Source organism: Urocampus carinirostris, chromosome 8 (assembly GCF_059441175.1).
Source record: "Urocampus carinirostris isolate Australia breed hairy pipefish chromosome 8, RoL_Ucar_1.0, whole genome shotgun sequence".
Taxonomy (NCBI): domain Eukaryota; kingdom Metazoa; phylum Chordata; class Actinopteri; order Syngnathiformes; family Syngnathidae; genus Urocampus; species Urocampus carinirostris.
The window spans coordinates 23,461,826-23,481,423 of NC_142356.1; the positions used below are offsets into that span (position 1 = coordinate 23,461,826).

General features: G+C 39.6%; 1 protein-coding gene across 1 annotated transcript in view; it reads right to left on the reverse strand.

The window, feature by feature from the left end:
* The window catches only part of nr3c2 (nuclear receptor subfamily 3, group C, member 2), a 125,260-nt gene extending 106,063 nt beyond the window's left edge, over window positions 1-19,197 (reverse strand). The window contains exons 1-2 of the mRNA XM_088342020.1: window positions 18,873-19,197; window positions 11,928-13,586 (exon numbers count right to left, since the gene is read on the reverse strand). Of these exons, the coding sequence (XP_088198146.1) occupies window positions 11,928-13,567 (1,640 nt within the window). The 5' untranslated portion in view covers window positions 13,568-13,586; window positions 18,873-19,197. The remainder of the gene's footprint in view (window positions 1-11,927; window positions 13,587-18,872) is intronic.
* Between the last annotated feature and the right edge of the window lie 401 nt (window positions 19,198-19,598).

Here is a 19,598-nt window from a genome sequence, read left to right on the forward strand (position 1 = left end):
GAGTCTGCATGGACTTCATTTATGAGTTAAGGTGAGACAATCAAACACTTTTTTTCTACGTTACGGTTTGAATATTACTTTCAAATGATGAAATGATGAGCAAGATGCAGGTTCATTTATCTGTAAATCTACTGTGCCTGCTCAAACACAAACCTCACCCTACATCACTGGTTTAAAAGTTCACCACTAACTGATGGCAAACAGCGTCATAAACCCAGAATTTGTAAAAAAGCAAGAACTTGCCACGAGGGCCCATGACTGGAAAGTGAAAAATGCATTTTAATGTCACCCAAGTGGGTAGAGGGTGTTAAAAGTGCAACTGTGGGACCGTACTGGACCGAAAAGCCTGTCCTCCTGTCACCAGGCTGTATTTTTGCGGGAGAGGTTCAAGAGAGGACATGCATTCACACATGCAAAGGGTTCTTCCCCCTCCTCACTATAGCCCAGCCTCCCCCACACCTCCCCTGCCAACAGCACAACAGGCATTACACTTTTATGGGGTCCGGCCTGAGTTGTGAGAAGTTAACTTTGCTTTCTGCAAGGGTTGGGAGTGTCACTTTTAAAATGTAATCCAATACAATTACTTGTTACCTGTTGAAAAATGTAATGACTAATTTAATCCAGATACCAGAAAATTGCAGGAACTTGACCACTTTTGATTTATTTTGGATTATTCCAATACCAAATTTGCTACAACAACAACAAAAAAGACAAAATAAACACAATATGAATAAAATCACTCAATTATGTCCAAGATAAATGAACAATACACCTTTCAAAAAACATTAAAAGAAATCAAGGTCATTGCTAGTGGTTCTACAAAAAAGTGTTTTTAGGCAAAAAAAAAAGGTTTCTCTTTCACCTGGCAGACAAGATATACTCTGTTTTAGTTCACATGAAGAACAGCATAATAAAGTTAACGTATCGTGAATTTTGAACAACAATTAATGGCAAAATACAAAAAGAAGACAATGCATCAAAATTGCTAAACTGTCCCAGAACGCATCAATTGTGCACCAACACGCAGACATGTAAGCAACCTCACGAAACTGCAGGCTCGCACCAATTTTACAAAATGAGTGATACATTTGAAGGAAGAATAAAATTACATTAAGAAAAGGGGTTTTACCTGCAACACAGCGTGATAAACACAATCTGTGCAATTTGTGCAACCGATACAGAACTTTTTACGATCCGCCAGCACATTGTGTTAAAGCCTTATTTCTGTCTTTCACTCTAGTTTTAGTCATTGAAATTATGATATACACAATTACGACAATTGGTGCATTATGTATATGTAAATATAAGTTTAAATAAAAATGTAATACTGTTATCCTTATTTTAGACAGGTGATAGATTAAGTTTTCTTTTAGATTTAAAATGAACAGCCCTATTATTCAAAATAATTTTTTAAATTGTTTCTAATTTTTACATTTTGGAGTATGATTCGAATCAGAATTGCCTTTTCTGTAATTCATAACAACATAGGGATCATTGTTTACAGCAAGATTAGAAATGGAGCTCGAGGATAAAAATAAAAAGGCTTAAAAGAGAAAGATGAAATAAAAAGAATGAGAGGATAAATAGGACAAAAATATTTATAGGGGAGTGTTTGGTGACTGGCCTAAATTGAAAATGCTTTAGAAACTCCTCTTTCAATTGTGCAATGAAAAAAGGAGTGCAATTACATTTAGCAGCAAAATTAGATATGAATACCTATTTTTCTATAGATAGGCAAAATATAAAGCTTTTCACAGTCGTGTGTGCTTATTTAGGGTGGTGTTGACACAGGGGAAGAAATTTGTAGTTCTTGTTTCAGGGGACACATTGCACCCATCGGAGAGCATTTATAGTGTTGCTGGCTCTGCTATGGTATCGCGAGAAGGTGATCTCCTCCAGACTGGGCAGAGAAAAGCCAATGATTTTTTGGACTATGTTGATGACCATTGGTATAATGTATAGTGTTTTATCTTGCAAATTTTCACTTTTTATATCTGTTGTGGATTTTACTTAAATAGAACAATCTATTCAATTATATTCTCTTCTGTTCTATTTTATTATTTCTTCACTCTGCAGCAATTGGAAAAATGGATTTTTCAGAGATGGATCTAACAAGTGGAATCTTATGCTTAACACATATTCAACTACAATATAAAAATGATTCAAAAATTTAAATATTTGAACAAATTGAGCGTGACTAAACTCATTCACTTCAAATCCCGAAATGGATCTTTGATTGCAAAGAATGAGTTAAATAATGTCCTTCTTGTTGCAATTGTGCCGCAACACGAGCCGACGTATTTAGAAAAAAAACTTTTCTTGATTTCATTTAGACATCAATGACTGTTCCAGGGATATACCCAAGACGGTAAAGATAGGGAATAAGGCTACAACTGTGACGATTTATTTATTTAGTTGTTTGCTTAGCCAGCGGGAAGACGTGTCACAGCTGTCGACAGGGGCAGGAAAGACATCTTTTCATTCCAAAAAAAAGAGTTTTCAATGCAAGAAACGTCAGCCTCTGGTTGCGCCGGACCGGACCGGCGCGCTAACTATTCATGAGTTGTAGGTGAAGACTTCCATAGAAGGGAGAGGAGAATATCCTCCTTCTTGCTTGCGGCCAGAGTGATTTATTCATGTGCTGGCCCCGACACGTAACGAGACATTTTCAGAATAGTTCTGCAGACTCGGGAGAAGAATAGAATAACAACGCCACTAATGTCATTTTTGTTTTAACATTTTGTGAATAAAGTTCCGCTTTGTCGAAACTGATGCATTGTGTACCAGAGGTGGGCAAACTTTTGGAGCCTTTGACTTATTTGGCAGTGGGGCCGGGCCCAGAGGGGAAAAAAATGATTGATGGGTTATTTTTGGCATCTGCTGATATAGAAATCTTGATATCTTGGCAATATAGGAGGAAAAAGTAATTAATTTTCTTATATCAATGCTATTTAAAAAGTTTTGCACTTTTTTGTAATCATTCGATTTGTGCAAGAAAAAAAAACAAGAAATGCCCAAAAATCTTTTTAGAATAGCAGTAAAGATATGCAATCGATAACAAAAATAAATTATTACGCAAGTGATATATATATATATATATATATATATATACATATATATATTATAAACATGCAGTGGCTTGCGAAACTATTTGGCCCCCTTGAACTTTGTTACCTTTTGCCACATTTCAGACTTCAAACATAAAGATATCAAACTGTAATTTCAGCAATAAGTCAGACACAATCATGAAGTGGAACACACTTAATTGGATATTTTAAACCTTTTTAACAAATAAAAAACTAAAAAGGTGTGCAAAATTATTCAGCCCCATTGAGTTAATACTTTGTAGTGCCACCTTTTGCTGCGATTACAGCTGCAAGTCGCTTGGGGTATGTCTCAGTTTTGCACATTGAGAAACTGATATTTTTGCCCATTCCTCCTTGCAAAACAGCTCGAGCTCAGTAAGGTTGGATGGAAAGCCGAGCCTTTTTGAACAGCAGTTTTTAGTCCTTTCCACAGATTCTCAATTGGACTTTGACTTTTAACACCCTAATGTGTTTTTCCGTGAACCATTCCATTGTAGCTTTTGCTTTTTGTTTTGAATCATTGTCATGTTGGAAGACAAATCTCCGTCCCAGTCTCAGGCCTTTTGCGGACTCAGGTTTTCCTCCAGAATGGTCGTGTATTTGGCTCTATCCATCTTCCCGTGAATTTTAACCATCTTCCCTGTCCCTGCTGAAGAATAGCAGGCCCAAACCAGGATGCAGCCACCACCATGTTTGACTGTGGGGATGGTGTGTTGAGGGTGATGAGCTGTGCTGCTTTTACGCCAAACATAACTTCTTGCATTGTTGCCAAAAAGTTTGATTTTGGTCTCATCCGACCAGAGCCCTTTCTTCCACATGTTTGGTGTGCCTCTCAAGTGGCTTGTATATTATATATATATATATATATATATATATATATATATATATATATATATATATACACATATATATATTGTATATACAATCACACACACACACGCAAACACACACACACACACACACACACACACACACACACAGGTGCATGAATAACCTCACTGAAAATAAATCTAAAAGCTCACTTTTTTGGGGGGCATGAACTAGCGCCGCTCTTTGTCTGCACGACCCAGAAAACTGTAAAATGTAACATCAACTCAAACCTTTGCCATTGAAAATCAAGTATTTGTCATTGTATTCGTTAAAACAGCAGTTTGCAAAAAACAGTGCCTTGGGGAAAACCAGAAAATATCGGATCAATTAATAATAATAATAATAATAATTTCCTTTGTATTGTCATTCTTTGTAACAATGTACACAGAACGAAATGTCGATACACCTGACCCGTTGTAGCGAGCCGATGCAGCCGCAGCCAATTACGCCTTACATGCAGTTTTTTTTCTGCCCATCAATTTGTGTAGAATTAGTTTAATCAAATACGGATATAAAATTTTTTACTTGAATGACTAGTTTGAAAAGAAAGTAAGTCCTAATGAGCGCCTCCTACTGGTGAAAAAAAACCTAATAAATAAATAAACACTATAAATGAACACAATATTAATTTCAATAATAAGTAAATATGAATGAAACATCATAAAAACGTGCATTTTTTTATTACTTGTAGGTCGAGAAATTTGCATTTATTTTACATAACACAAGCATCACCCAAAGGGAGCTGACATCATTATCTGCCATCTCGCTGTTGGGGGCACCCAAAAACTTCAAAATTGCTGGCCAAAAATATGAGAACTAGAACAATGCATTTTGGTCGATTTGAGTCTCTGTATGTTGTATTCTCGATTTTTTTTGTCGCACTTCACCATGCAGTGACATCTTGAGGTCAAATAAAATACACTCTCCCTTTTATAATAGGCCATAAATCAAGTCAAGCCATAAAAAAAGCTAAAACACCTCTGAATTGATTAAAAAAAATCTAATATAATATAATATATGAATTATCTTCTAAAATGTGTGTTGACTATGAAATAAACAAATGAAAAAAAAAAAAATTGAAAAAAGAAATATGACACTTTAGCATTTAACATTAGCCCAGCAGACGAGAGCCCACAATGCACCGGGAGTCGTCTTGTGCACGCTCAGCCTTTAATTGGCGATTTGGTAACCAGCGGAGTCTGAATTCATCAATTCATTTGCATCCCTTGATTTAGCGCGGGAACATACAATTAAAGGCTCATTAGGACGCTCTCTGGAGTACGCCTTTTCGGCCCTTTGCAGAACATTGAGAGTTGGAAGCCGTCCAGTAACAGCAATCGCTTTGCTTGCTTCCGAGTGGCTTTCTTTTCTGCTACGAACTGGACGTTCTATGAACAAGAAATTGGCCAAGATGGTTGAAGCCAAATCTGATCTCAGAGTTGGAAAATTATCATTTCTAAATAATGCTCAGTTTGTTTGCAAACATGCCGACCTTTCGACATTAAGAAGCGGTTGATGTTATCGCGCGCTCTATTTTTACGCGCAAAACACAATCCGTCTCCAGGATATTAAAAATAAATAAACAGCATGTGCTTTTTTAAAACTGTTGGAGCGTTTGTTTTGTTTTTTACGCACAAAGACTTATTTTTGCTTCACGATAATAAAAGTGGGCGATACTAGGAATTTTAGTATCAATCTGTTCCATGTAAATACTAGGTAGTATTAATTGATACCGGTACTTTTTGCCTATAAATGCAATGATCATTAAATGATTAAAACATTCCCTATGAGTTAGTTTATGATTACGATGAACTCAGCACAAATATCTTAGGCACCAAGAATGTTCTGTTGTTTATTAGATAACTACAATGGAAACGTAGCGTAGACCATAGATATAGATATGGATATAGATCATAGGCGCCGTCGCGAGTGGCAGCCTTTCCAGCAGCTTCCATGTAAATTTCGCTATTTTTGTGATTTATTGTTTTAGTGTTGCTTCTTTCTTCAGTGTTTGCGTCCCGTTTGACAACTACACTTTGGATTACTTTCTATCCTATGGATATGGGTTTTAACACACAAAAATGTGTTTATTCGAGGAATCAACTCCTTTTTTTCATGGACAATTCATCACATCTACTACACAGCATCATCTCCAAAGGGAAGAGCAGCTTCAGCGAAAGACTGCTGTCACAGCCTTGATCCACGGACAGACTGAGGAGATCATTTCTTCCTCATGCCATGAGGCTCTTTAACTCCACCCGGGGGAGTTAAAGCCCACATTAAACCACACCCCCACATTGTATATTACCATATTTTTATTACAGTGTGTATTTTATGTAGCACTATTTAAATACTCTATATCAACACGTTACATTGGGTATTTATGTATTATATTCCTTTTACTTTATTATTGTTTTATTTTCAACACAGGATACTGCTGGAAGTGTGAATTTCCCTACAGGGAGGAATAAAGTATCTATCTATCTATCCATCCAGCTATCTAGTTTGAGGCATTTTTCTCTAAATATGTGTTCAAAGAGCTTTTATATATTATTTCAGTTTTTATCTTACTTTTACCCTCGGTGTTCTGGCCACGAAGCACATAATGCTGAAGGAAAGGAGGTGGGGAGATGGGAATTGGGGGTGGAATGAGATGAAAATGGTAAAATGGGGGCGCTTGAGCACCACTAAAAACAGGCTTGCTACGCCCTTGATCGAAATTTTTGAATAGTATCGATCAAAATCCAGAACTCGTTCAGTATCGATGATATTGATATTTGGATCGATCTGCCCAGTCTTACAAAATAAAGCAGCGGTACACTAAAACATTAGTCTACCGCAGCCGCCACATGTAGAGTTTGCATGTTCTCCCCGTGCCTGCGGGGGTTTCCTCCGGGCACTCCAGTTTCCTCCCACATTCCTCAAAAACATGCATGTTGGCCGGTCCAAATTGTCCCTAGGTGTAAATGAGCGAGTGAGTTGTCTGTCTCTGTGCGCCCTGCGACTGGCTGGAGACCAGTTCAGGGTGTCCCCTGCCCACTGCTGGAAGATAGCCGAGATGGGCTCCTGCACCCCCACGACCCTACTGGGGATAAGCGGTGCAGATAATGGATGGATAGCTGTTTTTATTTGTTTTTATTGTAATACAAATTAACGGATCTGTTTCTTTCCACCGTTTGTTTGCTCCATCACATCCCGGTTGTCAGCCCTCCTTTATGTTTTCTTTTTCTTTTACTTGATTTCACCAGGATCTTAATATGCAACGGAAACATGACAAATTTGTAAATATTACTTATTGGTGACTAAATAGACCAGAAATTTCAAATTTTCTGTTTCCACGATTTTACAGTCGAAAAATATGAAAGTATTGTGAAGCTAATTTTCAAAATACTGTGGACCGTCAAACTCCTTTGTGTTTCAGTTCAACTTCTGCCATATAAACCCAACGATACAGCCTCGTAGCGGGTATGAGACATTTGCGTAAAAGAAGAAAAAAACTCTTCCTCTCCTGGGGGATCTTTGGTCGAAACTCAAAGAATGCTCGGATAAAAAGCCATCTTTAATTAAAACCACTTACAGCGGAAACGAATTGTGAAAAAGAGGGAAAAGGAGAGTCAGGGGATTTTACTGTGTTATCCAAAGCTCTCGGTGGATCAAAGTTTGCAGGATTTTGAACGGTTACGTAACTTTTTTTTTTTTAAATGCCTTGATATATTAGGCCATGAATACAGTAGCAAAGATGTGTCTTTCTGTCTGCTGGCGGCATGTAGGCCAACTCTTTTACTGACGTTCTGTCTGACACGAGGGCTAAGCTGGATGTTATTAGGATTTAAGGTGGCTGGCCCTAGAATGCCCACCTCAAAATGGTCCCTTCAAACCGAATTTCAAATACAGACGCTCCCCTACTTACGACCAGTCGACTTACATAAAACAGTAGATACGAAAAAAAAAATCGGGATGTCGAAAAATATCAGGACATTGCTCTGAGTTAGATTTTGTATTGTGTGCACAGTTTTCCAAGTACAGGACAGTACTTTAGTGCTTCTTTGAGCCGCTACCGGCATGTGGCCCTGTGAGAGGTCACCCAGCTTCCACCCCGAAGAATAAATCCGCTTCCTCTTCCTAGTTCATGTGTAAACATACTGTACTGTATCTCCACCTAAGAACTTTGACATTTTTATTGTTTAATATCTCATGCATCCATTGAAATGAAATGAAATGATCTGCATTTATATATAGCGCTTTTCAGGTCAATGAAGCGCTTTACAATGTGCTTTACATTTACCAATAGTGGCCGTGCAGCCATGTAAGGCAAACCTGCTTATTGGGGGCATGAGGGGTTCAGTGTCTTACCCAAGGACACTTCGACATGTAACTGCGATCTCTTGATCCCAAGACGAGCACTCTACCTCCTGTCTGCCACCCCTAAAATTCAATATGGTTGGTGTAAAGTGTAAGGAGGCGAGCCGTTTCTTTTGAAATAAAGGGGAATAATAAAGCTTGATGCGGTTAAGAAAATGGTTGGATTGCTTTTGTTCGCCCACTTTATACCACAGAGGAGCCCATCTTCCAAAAGTAAGTTAAACTTAAAATGATGTATCTTTTTAGAGCATAGTATTTTATCAAATGTTTATTTTTTTGTACAAAACAATACAGTTTACTTATACGAGCCTTGAACATACTTATATAAACCTTAACCATACAAAATATAGCACTGAAAGAACTTACGATCAAATTCAACTTACGAACGTTCGTAAGTAGGGCAGCGTCTGTAATGTAAGATTTCCGTGCGAAATGCTATAATAGTGTTCAGCGAATGTAAATGAGTGAAGTTTTTTTATAAATTCCCATTTGGAATTTGTTAGAACAAATTGAATGGAATCAACTTGTGAGTTGGAAATATGCAGTGTTTTTGAAGTACGGCAATATTAGTAGAGTTCAAAGTTTTATTTACACTAAAGTTTCATTTATAACATGATATTAACAAAAAAGGAATTTAAAAAACATACTCATGGTAATTTATGTGAATCAGAACGCGAATTAAATTGTTATTGTTTCGTATTGCATGTATACACAAAAAACTAAAACAAATACTGAAACTAAAATAACTAACAATAACTATGTACCAATGTACACACATTTTCAAAAAGTCTACGCTAGCTTTTGACCCAAGATGCCCACTATGCGATCTTTGAAAAATTAGCTCGCTTTTCGTGCAGAAGAACGCAATTTTTCAGTGTGGAAGAAAACGCTAACTTTGGTGAGAAAGATAACCACGCTAGTTATTTTGCATAGAAGACGATGAAGCTAGAGAAAACATTAATTCAATTTTGGAAAATTTTGGGCAAAAGAAGAAAACGCTTTTATTTTTTTTTGCATAGACAATGGAGCTAGTTTTTAGCGGAGAAGAACAAGCTCGTTTTTAGCAAAGAAAAAGACAGCGCTAGTTTTTGAGGCAAGAGAAAACACTCATTTTCAGTGCACAAAATGACACAATCTTTTGGTGCAAAGGAAGACACCGTTTAGTTTGGACACGCATTTTGGCTTAGAACAGGAATCGGAGACCTATAGGTCGTATATAGCTTTTTCATTAGTGCATCTGGCTAGGAGATAAAATACACTTTGCGCAATTATTTACTGCATTGCTATAAGTAAAGCCAATTTTAGCACGTGCAAAGAAAAAACAACATTGAATTGGTGTTGGGTTTGGTATATTGTGCACAGTCTAAACTATATTTAGGTGTCGTCACAGCAACAGACCCTGTTTTGCTATTAATCGCTAAAGAATCCTTTATATAGAAGCTTATTAAGCACTTTATGTTCACCGTTGAGACACTTTATGATGAAAAACCACACGCCAAAGTGTAATCACCCCTAAACCCAAGCAAAAGACTCAGACCAATTTGATTGGCGAGCGGTAAGAATGGGTAGAGCTATACACACATTGTCCACACATTTTCTCCCCCTTGCCCAGCTTATTCTTCCCTGAAAGTAAATACTTTGCAGGTTTTTGTGGGATATTTCCCCAAAAACTTTGCTCGCACCTTGTTTTGAAACCATTACTTAGGACAAAAATGATGGTCAAAATGAGATTCAACACAAATTTTAAGTGGTATATTCAAACTGATGTGGGACACAGGCTCTGGCATAATTATTATTTCATCGATTTGATCAAATCCTCAAACGTCACACAATGAAGTAAAATGTGCTGAATAATTAGCTTTTATCTGGAGAGTATGGCGGTTCTGTTGAAATATGTCTTTAAAAAAATCTAAATAATTTGCTTTTATAGCTCTTTGGGTCAAATGGGTTCTCGCGCGCTGGCGTAGAAGAAGACAACACTAGTTTCCAATGTAGAAGAAGATGCCTGGTATGCTTTGGCAAATGTACTTTAAAATTATGATAAAAACTCAATTTCAGATATAAATTCAAAAACCAAAGGGTGTTGTAACTGCTTGGGAATTTGTTGTGCTATCTTATGGTCAATTTACCTATAGTTTTTTTGTTTTTTTTTAAACTACAAGAATCGATAAAATCCACCCCAAAATGAAAATCTATGTACTCTTTATGATAGTCCTAGTTTTTTCTTTTAACTTCATTGCAGTTTAACATTCTTATCATTTTTTTTCTTTAGGTGACTCGCTTGCTTCACTTTATTTCCAAAATGTTTGACGCACATATTGGCGTTTAGTATAGACTTGTTGTTACAGTATTTTCCCTTCAGCCTGTTCATCGAGTCTCACAAAACAAACGAGCCCCGAGCACTCATAACTGTTCATTTCGTCAGTTTGGTAACAAAAGCATGTCATAAATCCTTCATAATTCATGACGCTGCCCATGCTTTGGCCCATTAAATCACATTCTTCCCCCAGTGAACGCCTCTTGCGCTGTCAAAGACTGTGTTAGGAGGTAAACTCTGTTACAGTAGAATACGAAAGTGCAGGGTACGTCGATAGTTTCATCAAATGTGAAGACCAATCATAATTAACCTGCTATCCTTAAAGCAATTCGGTCAAAGAACCCCTTGCACATGGTATCAACGGGCCTGCTTAAGAGACACCCTTTTGCAAATTGAAGACAATATACACCTTACGACATTGTTTGCCTGTGAAATTTCTTGGACGATCTAATTATTGAGAATGTTTTTCCCGTGCTTGCGTGGGTTTCATCCAGGCACTCCGGTTTCTTCCCATTTTTCAAAAACATGTATGTTAGGAATTGTCTGTCCCTGTGTGCCCTGCGACTGGCTGGCAACCAGTTCAGGGTGTCCCCTGCCCACTGCCCGAAGATAGCCGGGATGGGCTCCAGCACACCCGCGACCCTACTGAGGATAAGCGGTGCAGATAATGGATGGATGGACATTTTATATATGAAATTGCCATCATTTTATGGAAGCAAAAACTTTTGTCTTGAATCTTGAAGAAAGAAAAAAATACCAATTATTTGTAATAAATTGTAATAGAATTTTGAAATAGAAATACTTGTGAATTCAATGGGGTGAAAATGTCGACAAATACCAAGAAAGGTTTTCTATTTTTTACAACATAATGACAATTTGTCAAAATCATGGTTTCATTTTTACAGAAAAAGAAAATCATAATTTTTATCATTATTATTATAAGGTTCAAATATCATTATAATTAACAAGCAAGGTATTTTATTTTATTTTTAAATCATAATCATACATTTTTCATAAGAAATAAACAAATGTTTTTGAAATATTCTAATTTTAAGGGAATAAAGTAGTACTTTCACATTTTCTTACTAAAATTAAGTTTTGCTTGTTAGATACGATTGATTTCCATGATTTAATTACAAACTTTACAACAAAGTGAATGAAATGATAGTTTGATGAAAAAAAAAACATGAAAACAAAATGAAACTCATGATGCAACACAAGGAAAATGAATCCCCAAGTTGCTTACTGCAAATCAGAACAAGCGCTGCCAAATCCCGGAAAGCATCGCTTACCTGGAAATGCCGTCACCAATGCAGTTCTGACCCGGGTACCCGTCACCCCGGGCGGACAAGGAGCCCTGGGGCATGCCCGGCCGCGACTTCCACGACTCCATCAGCGCTGCCACGGGAGAAATTAGAGTCAACAAGGGGTTAGACTGTTCCCGGGTGTCGTGGCGCGCGAATGACATTGTTCCCTGCGTGCCGATCTGGTAATGGAATGAGTGCCCGCTGGAATTAACTCCAACAATGGCCGACGTGGGCACACTGTTGCTCCCCTGGTAGTAGTCGCTGTCGCCCGCTTCTTGCTTAACCCCTTTGGACAAGACGCTGTTAGTGAACGCGTCCGGGTCATAGTTCCCGTTGAGAGACAGCGGGGGTCCTAAAATTCCAGAGAGGCTGTACTCGTCCACGTTATTCCTTAAGGACAAGAAGGTGGTCTCAGACGCGGGAAACAGGCCAAGCGGTGGCGAATGTCCGCCATAAGCTGACGGATTCATGCACTCTTCAGTTTTGTCTGGTTCATTTTTGATTTGTGTAATAAAGGGTGCGCTGGAGCTGTTGCATTTGGACCCCCCTAAGCACACACTCCTGAAATCAGTCCCCGGCTCGTTCTTAATGTACTTCACCATGCCCATCTGGTCGAGGCCCACGTTGAACACCTCCCCATCTACCATCTCCACCTTGGGAAACTCAAAGGGTTTGAAGTCCGGCTCCTCGTTCAGACCCGTCGCTTCAAGGCTTCGAGTGTCACCTCGGAATAGATCCGGTTCACTGGTAGGACTGGACTCTGAGAAACGCATCTCTGGACTGGCAACGGCAGCGGGCGGAGTGCAGATGGGAGGCCGGGCCCCCGTGGGGCTTGTAACAGACAACTTGACACTGCAGGATGGTGGGGACCTCACGCTTGCCATGCTGCGGGGGCTGGACATGGGCGACTTCATGAGGGGTGGCGAGCCCACCGTGCTGGATTCAACAGGGCTACAAGCTGACAGGTTCCTGCGCCGGACGTTGGCCAGAGCTGGGTGGTTCACGGGTGAGCACGCTGGGCCCAAACCTGCTGGTGGGCTGGTGGTGGTGGACGAAACTGTGTTGTTTCCACCGCCTGGGCTAGAACTTTGGGGGCTGCTGGAAAGTGAAGACACCAGCATGGAGGCAGAGCTCACTTGAGTGCCATCGCCTCCACTTGGTTGCGGGAACGCAAAACCTTTCAGTTTGGGACCCTTGGCCGGGATACACTGGTTTTCCCGCTCACATGCAGGGTACTGCATTTTCCCGGGGCTAGCCGTGCCCCTGTGATGCCCAAAGGTAAAGTCTGCCTCCCTGGACGCATTCATGTAAAGTCCCATGGACTCCGCCACGGTCTTGGAAAGCTCCTTGGAGTCCATTTCCGGCTTTGAGCCATGCAGGGATCTGTTGCCGAGGTGCGACAAGCTGAAGGGCTGGTTAGGCTCGGGACAGGGTAGAATTTGCTCCGGCTTCTTCCCGACACTCTCTTTGGGTTCGGCAATGTTGGCGATGTCCATCAAGTCATCACCACAGTTGAGGCCGGAGTCTTCAGAGGGGCAGCAGAACTCCAAAGTACTAGGGATCTGGGACCACCCGTTTTCCGAATCGCTCCCCTCAAAGAGACTTTGGTATCTTTTGGTCTCCATCGTCGGCTCATGGAGTCACCTTGCAAAACCAAAAACAATAGTTAGCAAAAAAAAAAACATACCTTTTCAATCATTACTGTATGTCAGAAATGTTTTCGCTATGCATTAGTTTCGGTGTCTCCAACATGGTGCTCCCGGGCTAAAGGTAGGCCACTGAACGATCCTGAGCAGCCAGTAGACTGGTTCTGAAAATACCTCACCAGTGATGGGTCAAAGTGATTTTCTAGGAAATTTGATTTCTAACTGGCATGAGAAATCATAGACATGTTAACTGTCTTTAAAACTAATGTTTTAGTGGTTGAGTGTGCTTGTTTCAACCCTCATTCTAATAACTACTGGTAAAAGCACAGTAATGACATAGTAACAACGTATGTTGCTATTTTAGAAATGCACTTTGAACTGGTAGCCTTTTGCGCTCAGTAACAAAAATGTAGCTCTTGGGTTTAAAAAGGTGGGTGACCCCTTCCTTATTTTAATAATTTTACATTGTGTAATTTAGGTTGTTTATTTTACAAAAATTAAACAACATGCATTTCAATAAAACAATAGTTGCACTAGAATATCACATGGAAAAGCTTAAGTTGTATGTAATTAATAATGAAAATCATAATCTGCAGAATACATTATCCTGAAATGCTGATTCTACCCTAACAGCGCTAAAACCATGGCCCGGGGGCCACACACGGCCGATGAGTCTTTCTAATTCAGCCGCCAAACAAAAATGTTAAAAACTATATAAAAATGTTTTCTTTCTTTTGGCCTACGTTTCTGGCAAATATTTGAACCCAATGAGGCCCACTACTTAAAATGTTTTTCCACCCTAATTCAACATAAGGTAAGATTGGCCTGAAAAAAAATCCAGTCGGACCTGACCCTGGCCCACGGGTAATAAAGCCTGAGCCAGCTCAAGCCCGACCAATTTACTTGATTTGCAGAACCAAGCCCAAAGCGAACACGAAATGTCATATTTAATTTGTGACGACTCGGGAAGAAGAGACGTGATTATGATAACAAATTAAAGCCCGTCTTTTGAAACAAAATCCAAGTTAAACATGGCTGTACAAACATTAACATTTCTTATATTTCTGTATCAGCTGATGTTACATTGGGTTGTGCATTCAGTGCTGTCGTAGCCAAGAATGTGCCAAATGGCCGATTTACAGCACGTGGTATTCCCAGGCGGTGTCCCATCCAAGTAGTAACCAGCCTTGACCCTGCTTAGCTACTCGAGATCAGGCATTCTCGGGGGGGTGTGGCCGTAAGCAGGTAATAGACATGGTCTTTCATAGCCAAAACTACTCAAATGTGTGTGTGTGTGTGTGGGGGGGGGGGGGGGGTTGTTGTTGTTTTTTTTTTTTTTTTTTGTATCCTGACACTGTTTAAGTACAAAGTTTTATGATTTTTTTTTCTTATTTTTCAAAAGATAAGCGTGGCCCGACTCAAACGTTATGAAGGACAACCACAAATTACAACATCAGGTCGGTTAGGGCTCGGACTCTCACTCGGCTTTAATCAGAGGTGAGATCGGCCCTAAAGAATTAAGCCCGACCTGACCCGAGTTGCGAGTATATAAAGTCGAACCCGCCCAAACCAGACGGATTAACTTGATCTGATAACTAAGCCCGAAAAAAAAGACCTGGATCTTTCATTCACTGTCAAAGTAAACACGTAGCTTTACTTCGGTCATGCGTACTTGTGTTTCGGCTGAACTACGCATCTTGGGGCTCCCTCAAATCAAGTGTGCACTCCAAGTGCAGCGCCAAAATGAACGTTTCGTGCCAAAGTGCGCATTTCGGCAACATGCAGTGAACAAAAGTGAAAGTGAACAATATGACATCGAAAAGAAAATCATAATCTACAAACTGCACATAGTGAAATATTTGGCTGAGAAGCAGAAAGAAAGCTTGTATAGCTTGTAAACTATTGGCGAGAGGCGGAAATGACATCTGACGTGAGGGAGTTGGAAGGAGGTAGACAACACCGAGGTAAAAAAAAATTCTTTATATTTTGTGATTTTGAGTTCAACTGATTTTGGTAAGCATGCTCTTTATCTTAATAATTACTTGAGAAAAAGTAAGTGCATGCTGTGCAGATCCTCCATGAAGAGAAACAAATTAAATATAAAAATGGAAAGATGGAAGCCCGCCCGGCTTAATAATTAACATTTTAAGCCCGAGCCCGAATTTGTGGTAGCTGGGATAAAGTCAATTTTGGGTTTGGACCCAAGATCTTACCTCTACTTCTAATCTGCACGAAACTGAGCTTCTTCTAGCTTTTCAAGACTTGACTAACAACACCTTTAGGGGTTTATATCGCCTCAAAGAATTGATCAACGCCGAGCGTAATCACTACATGGAAAATCCACTACAACAGCTTTTTTCCATCTTCGCAACATTGCTAAAATTCGCCCTATGCTGTCTCAGTCGGATGCGGAGATTATAATTCATGCTTTGTTACCTCCCGTCTCGATTACTGTAATGCACTACTTTCTGATCTCCCAAAGTCCAAAATTAAGAGCCTTCAGCTGGCTTTTAACGAAGACAAGAAAGTTTGATCACATTACCCCGGTTTGAGCTAACCTGCATTGGCTCCCTGTTAGCTCAATATGTTCCTCTGACCTATTCTACTCTAGTCTTGTTATTTACATATTCTTTCTTTTTAGGCTATTCTATTTAATTACCTTGTATTATACACTACAATATCTTTTTTACTCTATTGTTTTTATTCTTTTACATCTATTATGTTATCATCATTGAGCGTTTACGTGTCAAATGATTTCTTGTATATATCATGTTTATGGTTTATACTGGCTGAATAAATAAATACAATACAATACAATACAATTATAAGGTTCTGTTGCCAGTATACAAAATCATGCATGGACTGGCTCCCTCATATCTTTCAGATTTAATTTCCCCCTATTTTCCGGTATGGAGCCTTTGCTCTAAAAATGCTGGTCTACTAGTGATCCCAAGGGCCAAGAAGAGATCCGCAGGTTTGAGAGCGTTCTTCATTCGGGCCCCGGTGCTGTGGAATGCTCTTCCCCCTGAGATTCGATCTGCAACCTCAGTGGAAATGTTTAAATCTAAGCTTAAAACACACTTCTATTCTATAGCATGTGAATAGCCTATATTTTATGTTGTTAATATGTGTACCGTATTTTCCGCACTATAAGGCGCACCTAAAAGCCTTTATTTTTTCAAAAGCTGACCATGCGCCTTATAATACAGCGCGACTTATATATGAATCAATATTAAGTCGCAAAGTCTTGCAACCAAGGCAAGCAGCCGCCGACTAGATTTTCCCCCGAAGGCGAAGTCGTCCGCGGTGTATGCTGGGATTTATATACCGGCGTTTTATTTCCTAACCAATGTGTCAATCATCATTTGAATCAGTCACTACTGGCTAAAGTTATTCGGAGGTAAAGGGGGCGGATCCTTTTTGTCATTTACAGGCTCGCATAGGCTAAAGGGGCGAAACAAAGCCTGCAATTGTCCGAAAAAGATGAATGTGAATCACACGTTGGGTTGCACTACGCCATAGAGAAAACATTTTTTACTATTCTGTATTTGTAAATATTTTACACGGTTGGATTTACTACACTCACGGTTGTAAGTAGACCATGGTTGCGTATCATTATTGAACGTGATGGCTTAGGTGAGCTATGCGGCTTTATATTTTCCCGGTATCTTGTTTTAGAACGAACTTGATGTTTCTGTGTTGAGTCTATTTTTAAACAAAATTCAATTCAAAGTGTTTATTGTCATATGCACAGTAAAGAACCACGTTTCCCTGCACAATACAATTCTTACTTTGCTGTCCACACAGTTACCAGCGAAAAATAAAATATAAACTAAGAAATGGTTGGCATTTCTTGAATCCCAAGATTTTAACCTTCCGAATGATATTTGGAACGATGCATTTGAGTGATTGGTGACATCGTACAGACACTCTTTCCGTACATGTCTGAGACACGTATTTGCTTCTTTGCAAGCTTTCGAAATGTCAAGGGGGTAATAAGTTTGACTGAACTATCTGACTGTTTTGGTGTCGGTGGATTTGTTCAGACCAAGAACAATCGACTTTGGCCTGGACGGATCTATTGACACTAACAAAGATGTTATATAACGAAATTGTGAATATGCTTGATTGCTATTAAGATTTTCGAGAAGGTTTGTTCAAACCTCACATTGTGTTTGCTGTTAAACGTCATATTGAAATATAATATTGTGAATGTGCTTGATTGCTGTTGAGATTGTCAAGATTGTTTCCTGTTATTAGTCTCAATAAATTTGTTCAAACCAAAAACAATCTGACTGTTTTGTTGACGTTCCCATTGTAGCGCCTTATAATCCGGTGCGCCTCATGTATGGAAAATATAGGACCAAAAACTATTTTTGGGGGGTGCGCCCTATAAACCGGTGCGCCTTATAGTGCGGAAAATACGGAATTATTTGCCCTCATGTAGGTTTTAGATGAGGGGATGGTGTCATAATAGTCTGTAGTTTGCAATAGTCTTTGATCTGTGCAGCCCTTTGAGACTCTTTGTGATTAAGGGCTATACAAATAAACATGACTTGACATGATCACAATGGCTTCCCAATCACACTCATTGACTTTTATTTCTCTTTAATTGTTTTATGTAGATGTAAACAAATTGTAACTTGTTTTCCTGCAGTAGAATAAATATCCTGACAGGTGTGTAGGAGCTTCGCAAGAGTTAACAAAATATAGTGACGTGTGCTGGGCCGCGTCAAATGCCGCCTTTTTATTGGACAAGCGCGCTCAAAGGTTAAGCGTCGATTGGGTCGCTAATGCTGTCAATCAAAAGTTGGAAGCCTCAGCGGCCACAACGTAGCTGCGACACAAAGTTGGAACGCTCTCTTTGGATTCGACAAAACACGACACACACGAAGTTGATGCTTCAAATCATTGTGGAATAACGCTCGAAAATATGATTTTAACTCGTTGTTTAAGTTATTGGCAGCCGTGACGGCACGTGTATCGTGGGTGCACACCCCCTTTTAAAATGCTTACAAAACAAGTATGCATTCACCTACTTGTATTTTCTTTTTTGCAAAATGCCAATTTCTATTACATAATATCGATTAAATGACAATGTAGGTTAAGCAATCGTGCAAATTGATCCCAAAGTAAAGTGAAATAACCTTAAAAGCAGCGGAAACTTGCAGATTATTACAATGGTTTTTGTCTGTTTTGGATAGAATGCGCTGCGTCGATTAAAACAAAAGTTTAGACTCAGCCTCGAAAAGCATTTAGTCATTAATTCCTCAAATGTGCTTACCTTAGAGACGACATTCAGTGCGTAGTTGTCAGGTGTTTGCATCCAGAGGAGCGCAGGACAAAAAGCAAATACAGACAAAAGTACTGATAATCGTCACAAATTCAAGTCACGAAATAGTGCACGGTGCATAGTTGCACCAGTTTGTTTTGTTTTTGCGCGGCTCGTCAGAAAGTATTAATGGTGAGAATAAATCCACAGGGCGGTTTGCGGCAAACCCCGAGCGGGGTCGGACGGTGGAGTGCTCGGCAGACTGCTTTGCACGTTCGCTCGAGTGGAAGTGGAAGTGGAAGAAACGAAGAGGTGCGGGGGGGCGTGTGTGAGCAGAGACAGAGAGAGATAGAGACAGAGAGAGATAGAGACAGAGAGAGAGAGTATTAAGGGAGGGGGGCGGGTGAAGGGGGTTCTCACATTTTATACCGTGCTCTGGCTTACTGTTCGTATCGATGTAGTATTGAAGGAAAAGAAGAAGGGAATTTAAAAAAAAATCGACATTGGAACGTGTGCACGCGCCACAGGCATGCGCCCCCGATGTAGAGTCAAGGGAGTAAGGATGAACCATAGGCCGTCATCGTTTTTAAAGTCACTTTGCTTTTATTCTGTATCGTTTCCACTGCGTCATGTTACCTTCCGTTTTGGAAGACTCTTTCGAGAGTGACCTGAGATCACTTATCGCCACAAGGTGGCGCGCAATTTCAATAGAACAGGGGTGTCAAAGTCAAACGGATG